This window comes from Helianthus annuus, chromosome 17 (genome assembly GCF_002127325.2).
Source record: "Helianthus annuus cultivar XRQ/B chromosome 17, HanXRQr2.0-SUNRISE, whole genome shotgun sequence".
Taxonomy (NCBI): Eukaryota; Viridiplantae; Streptophyta; class Magnoliopsida; order Asterales; family Asteraceae; genus Helianthus; species Helianthus annuus.
The window spans coordinates 26,716,820-26,722,853 of record NC_035449.2 but is presented as its reverse complement, the minus strand read 5'-3'; the positions used below and the strand labels follow the sequence as shown (position 1 = coordinate 26,722,853).

General features: G+C 36.7%; 1 protein-coding gene across 1 annotated transcript; it reads left to right on the top strand.

Annotated features, from left to right (window-relative positions):
- The first annotated feature begins 4,214 nt into the window (after positions 1–4,214).
- On the top strand, positions 4,215–5,456 carry LOC110923902 (ATP-dependent DNA helicase PIF1-like). The gene has a single exon (XM_022167954.1). It carries the CDS (start codon positions 4,215–4,217, stop codon positions 5,454–5,456), a length of 1,242 nt encoding a protein of 413 aa, XP_022023646.1.
- Positions 5,457–6,034: the final 578 nt, after the last annotated feature.

The window sequence follows — 6,034 nt, the reverse complement described above, 5'->3', positions numbered from 1 at the left end:
AAAACCTGACTCTAGCAAGACACTAGAACCGAACAACAACAACAAAACCACATTACACTGAAAAACAACACCAATCTTTCCAACACAAATTTAACGAGGATCTATTTTTAATCCATAAGTAGCTTAAAGATCTGATTTCTTCCTTCATTTTAGCCGTTCCTTCGTCTTTGTTTGAAAATATCATCGCGTTTCTAGCTTTTCAAATCACCCAGCAAGCCATAAAAATCACACCTTGAACAACCTTCTTTTTTATCTTCTCCAGCTTCATCCACTTATGTGCCTTAAGAAGATCTCTAACCGAAAACGCATATAACGGAGGGATATTGCACCAAGACGACACAACCTGCCAAATCGTCGTGGCAACATAGCAGGAAGTGAGGAGATGCACACTCGTTTCTTCAACCTCACCACAAAATCTGCATGTAACCTGGTCCAGCTGGATGTTTCGCTTCCTTAACTGTAACACCCCGTATTACGGAAGTCAAAGTCAAAGTCAATATTGAAGTCAAAGGAAGAAAAGATTGCTAATTGCGATCCGTCACTCCTTGCTCAACTCCTGTTTTGACTGCTTTGACTTGTAGATAATCTATTTACTTTATCGCATTAGTTGTATTATGTGGAGTACTTGTTAATAATCGAGGTTTAATCGCTATTTATCGCATGTTTATCGCTTTATCGCTAATCGCATCGCAATCGCATTCACATCTTGATGGATAGATTATGAATATTGTTTTACGTGTGTGTGTTACTTATGTGTTGTTTGTGCATGTTTACTTTATGCTTTGTGGTGATTAATCGAAACGCAATCGCAATTCTATCGCAATGCAACTAATCGCAACGCTAAATGCAAGTTATTTATAATGATTGTATGTTAGATATAGTAGTTAGGTTATTTGTGTAACTAATGGGTCATTCTATCGCATCGCTTGCTCGAAAAGTATCGCAACGCTCAACACGCGAATCGAAACGACAAAACTCAACACGCCGGATACCAGGATCGAGTGGCCAACCGATCAAGTGGCCATTCGATCGGACTGCCATCCGATCGGATTGTCACCCGATCGAGTTGCCATCTGATCGGTGACCAATCCGACCCTGCGCACTTCCCCGTTTGGAAACCCTATAAATACCCTCCTGTCACATCATTTGTTTTATGACAGCTCTCTACTCGACCAGCCGCACTGAAGCTCTTCTTTCTCTCGATTTCTCGCGATTCTTGTAAGTTTTCAACCTAAATCTTGTACTTCTATGATCTACACACACTTCTTCATCATTTTCTCTTTTGAATCTCAACTTTTAACCGTGAAATCAGTGGATTTGAGGTCTTCTAGGGTGATGTCATCATGGAGTTCTTATGAACTTCAAGTTTTGGCCTCATTCTACCAAGAACAACTCAGATCTAAAGGATTTCCACAAGATTAAACAATGTTTTCGCCTAGATCTACACATGTTCAAGATTAAAAGGATTGAAAGATGGTCTTCTAACTTTCTTTCAACTCTTTTACATTCAATGTACTTAAAACCGACAGAATCGGAGCTCGTTCTGATCTCCTACTCCTTCTTAGTGATGTGTTGGTTCAAGATCTGTTTCTATCGACGAGACTACCGATTTCGGGTTAAACATGAACAACCGTCTTGAAACAGTGGATTGATCGGATTAGGGTGATTCCTGTTCGATCGGGTCACTTGGGTCTTGATGGGGTTTCTGTTGTTTAGCACGTCATCACACCGTCTCGATAAAACTACAAAACTTTCAAAATAAATAAGTGTCAAGGCGATTAGGCCGTTGGGACGGATTGCCATCCGATCGGATTGCCATCCGATCGGATTGCCATCCGATCAAACAGCCATCCGATCGGAGTGCACTTGGTTTCCATACATAACAATTTTCAACATGTTCAATGCTTATCAGTGACCAACGGATTGCCATCCGATCGGATTGCTATCTGGTCGAGTGACAACCCTGTTGTGAACTTGTTCTCACTAAGTGTCCTACCAATCGGATCGTTACCCGATCGAACCGTCGTTCGATCGACCGACCTGAATGATAGAGATACTTCTCTGTTTTCAAAATGCTACAACAAAAACTTCAAAGCCATCATACACAAACACATCCTTACCAAACGATGTCAATCCACTTGAATGGCCATCCGATCAGATGACCATCCGAACGGATTGACATCCGATCGACTGGCTATCCAATCGGATTGCCATCCTATCGGATTACCATCCGACACTTGTATTTTTGCACCGTTTAACGCGCCTCTCATCGTTTATGCTATCGTTAACTGTTCAGGCTAATCTCTCTTAGCGCTCCCTTCAATCCAAGAGAGTGTTTACTTGTTAAACACAATCTGTGAGTATACTCGAACCCTTTTTGCTTTATGCACTTTTGGGTGTTACATACGTTATCTATATTCAAATCACATCAATCACACAACACAAACACTATTTATACGCTGACCGATATTGCATGTTGTGTGTTATTCGATGAATGCTTGTATGTTATGTTAACACGGTGATTGTTGCCTGACACCTTAGCAACGATAGTACTATAGTTTGGCCTCAGCACCTGTCGTGGACAGGGGTTGTTAAGGGCTTTACTTCACGTGTCCCAGTGGGGATATGTGTTGCGCATTTTACAACTCGCAGTCACGTCTGTGCATATTTCTCTGTCGATAACCTACTTGCCTTCATTTTGTACATGTTACATGCTGGTTATGCGTAAACGATTTCGAACTCTATTATGCTATATCAAACTTGTATGCTCACCTTTACACTATGTGTATTGACCTCTATTTTAACGTATGTGACAGGTGTTTGAATGCTAGGATGTTGCTTGTTATCTGCTGGAATCAAGCTAGGTTGGAGTCTAGAAACGAACCTAATAAAAATCTGAGTTGTCGGAACAGTTTGCTTGTTTTTGAGACAATTATCTGTAATAACTATTTTTACTTGATCTGTTAGTAGTATGGGATATTAAAATTAAGGATTTGGTAATTTAATAGTTGTTGTGTAATCTCTTGAACAATCTGTTTCGCTCAGTGTCACGCCCCGATGATTCTGCCATCGGTTGGGGTGCGATATTAACGCCATCAAATAAGTGTTGATGAGACTGTTGAAGTTCAAATGTTCCATTATCATAAATCGATTTTATCTTATATACTAAACAATTCATTTTCTGCAAATTTATTCTTTTATATAAAGAGAAAAAAATCACCAATGAATTTTCACTTTGGGAAGGGTTTATATAACTCTAGAAACATTTAGTAATTTACCAACTAGGTTTGATACAAATCAAAGGAAATGACCAACTTTTCATCATTTTTTAGCTTACAAAAACTTTATTTTATGTAAAAAAGAGGAAATAGACGCCTCTTAAATATTAATACAACCCAACATTATTTTATGAAATTAAAAATCCATAAATCTTTAATAATAAAATCAGTTGATCCCAAAAATAATGTAGACTTGAAGAAAGAAAATACAATGAAAAGTACTAGATAATGTCTAAAGGTTATTTAGAGTTGAGGGAAGAAGGCTTACAGGAGATCTCCATGCTAGCGATGGTTTTGATATGAGTCCATCACTATTGACATGTTGAGAAACAAATTAGAGGTTTCAGACTTGACCTTTGTTGTGAGATTGTGCAAATTGCGATAATTTTAAACGGATTGTGCTAAGCGTACTATACTCTATCTTTTTACTTGTTACGTGTAGGAACTAGGTTCACTTTTATTAAAAATATTAATAAAATAAATAATAACGAGACTCTCGTTATTTGTGGGAAATTCATCAAGTACAATACCGGTTACATAAACCAAATGAACGAAAATAAAATACAAAATAATTGTATCAATCTTGATTCAAGCCAACATCTTTGGAAGAACTTCAACCGCACCATCTTGAATAAACCTCCGTTGCAAGAATGAACAACTGTCGTTGACGGTTTTGGTTGAGGATCGTGTTAAACACGAGGCCCTTAAAACAGATTCCGCACCTCCTCTCAGACGGTCTGTTTCCAGGATACAACAACCGAAGCAGTAGTTGTACTGCCAGAGATGACTCTCGCGCCCGAGATTACACCGGGTTTAATTTGGTGTTATTGGAAAATCATGAAAAGAAGTTGTATATATTTTAGAGTACTCCTCTAAAATATGTTGTGAATGTTTCTAATAGTTTTATGAGATCCTCTCATCTCGTATCTCCAAACAATGAACCCAAGGTTTAAAATCCCCATTAACTTGACAGAAGACTCCATGTGCCACATTAAGCCAAACGATGATGTTGCTGACCTACTAAAAGAGGCAAATTTGATTATATGGGACGAAGCCCCTATGGTCCACAAGCATGCTTTTGAGGCACTAGATCGAACAATGAAAGACGTTTTATCGTCTTTTATGGGTCACCATTCTGAACTACCATTTGGGGGTAAAGTTATTGTTTTTGGTGGGGACTTTAGACAGATCCTCCCGGTCATTCCTAATGGTACCAGACAACAAATTGTCAATGCTTCTTTGACTTCTTCATATATATGGTCAGAATGCAAGGTTTTAAAATTAACAAAAAACATGAGGTTGACAGTTGGAGCTCAAACATCTAACGTTGAGTCTATTGAGAAATTTGCAACATGGCTACTTGATATTGGTGAAGGAAACGTTGGTTCAGAAAATGATGGTGAAGCACTTATAGAGATACCGGATGACTTAGCAATCACCGATTCGGACGATCCAATACAAAGTTTAATCGACTTTGTTTATCCTTCAATTTTAGAAAATTACAAAAAATCTGGATTCTTTTCTGAGAGAGCTATTTTAGCACCAAAAAATGAAGTTGTTCATGAAATTAATGATCGTTTACTTTCGTTATTTCCGGGTGAAGAAAAAGAGTATTTGAGCTCTGACAGTATCTGTCAAACTGAGCAAGTACTTGATTCTTTCCAACAAGATCTGTATTCTGCTGATAATTTGAATGCTCTCAAAATAGCCGGTTTACCTAATCATAGGTTGGTTCTTAAAGTTGGTGTTCCTGTAATGCTTCTTCGAAACATTGATCAACAAAGTGGTCTATGTAATGGAACTAGACTTCAAATAACCTTTCTCGGTAAACGAGTTATTGAAGCTGAAGTAATATCAGGTGGGAATATTGGCACTAGAGTTTATATTCCAAGGATTTCAATGATTCCTTCTGACAAGAAGATACCGTTTCAGTTTCAAAGAAGGCAATTTCCGTTATCAGTATGTTTTGCTATGAAAATTAACAAAAGTCAAGGTCAGTCTTTATCAAGAGTTGGGCTATATTTAAAGGATCCAGTTTTTAGTCATGGCCAGTTGTACGTTGCTTTATCGAGAGTGAAGACGAGAGAAGGTGTCAAAATTTTAGCGTATGATGCTGATGGTAAACCTTCGAAGCAGACATCGAATGTGGTCTACAAGGAGATATTTGGTAACTTGTGATGTAATTTTAATTACAGTTTTTTTTTTAATATAGTAGATATTTAGTTATGAAGTTTTTTTTACATTATATTTGAATTTTATTCGCAAATACTATAAACCAAACAAAGTGACATTCGATATCGATTTTTCGGTTGTTTTCTAAAAACGCTTCGTTTTACACACGTACAATTATATGTTGCACTTTTAGGAGTCAAAATAAGGCAAGGTTTAATGATGTAAATATTATACAATGATTTGTAGGTTACTACAAAAATACAAATGTACTTAACAAAGATATATTATCAAATTTTTTTCAATATCTATGAAAAAATATTTCAATGATAATATACGTTTAACATTGAATTGAATCAATGTATGTATATCCTCTTAAATTTTATTTAAGAATCCCTACAAATAATAATAAATAATTAATAATATCCTAAAAATAAATCAACCCGTGGGTACCACGGGTGATAACCTAGTATATACACATTCACAAAATTGAAACAATCCTTGCCTTTAATTCTCTAATTAACGAGGCAATAAATCTTATAATAAACAAGATTTAATTATAATTAATGTTTTAATTACAAGGTAAT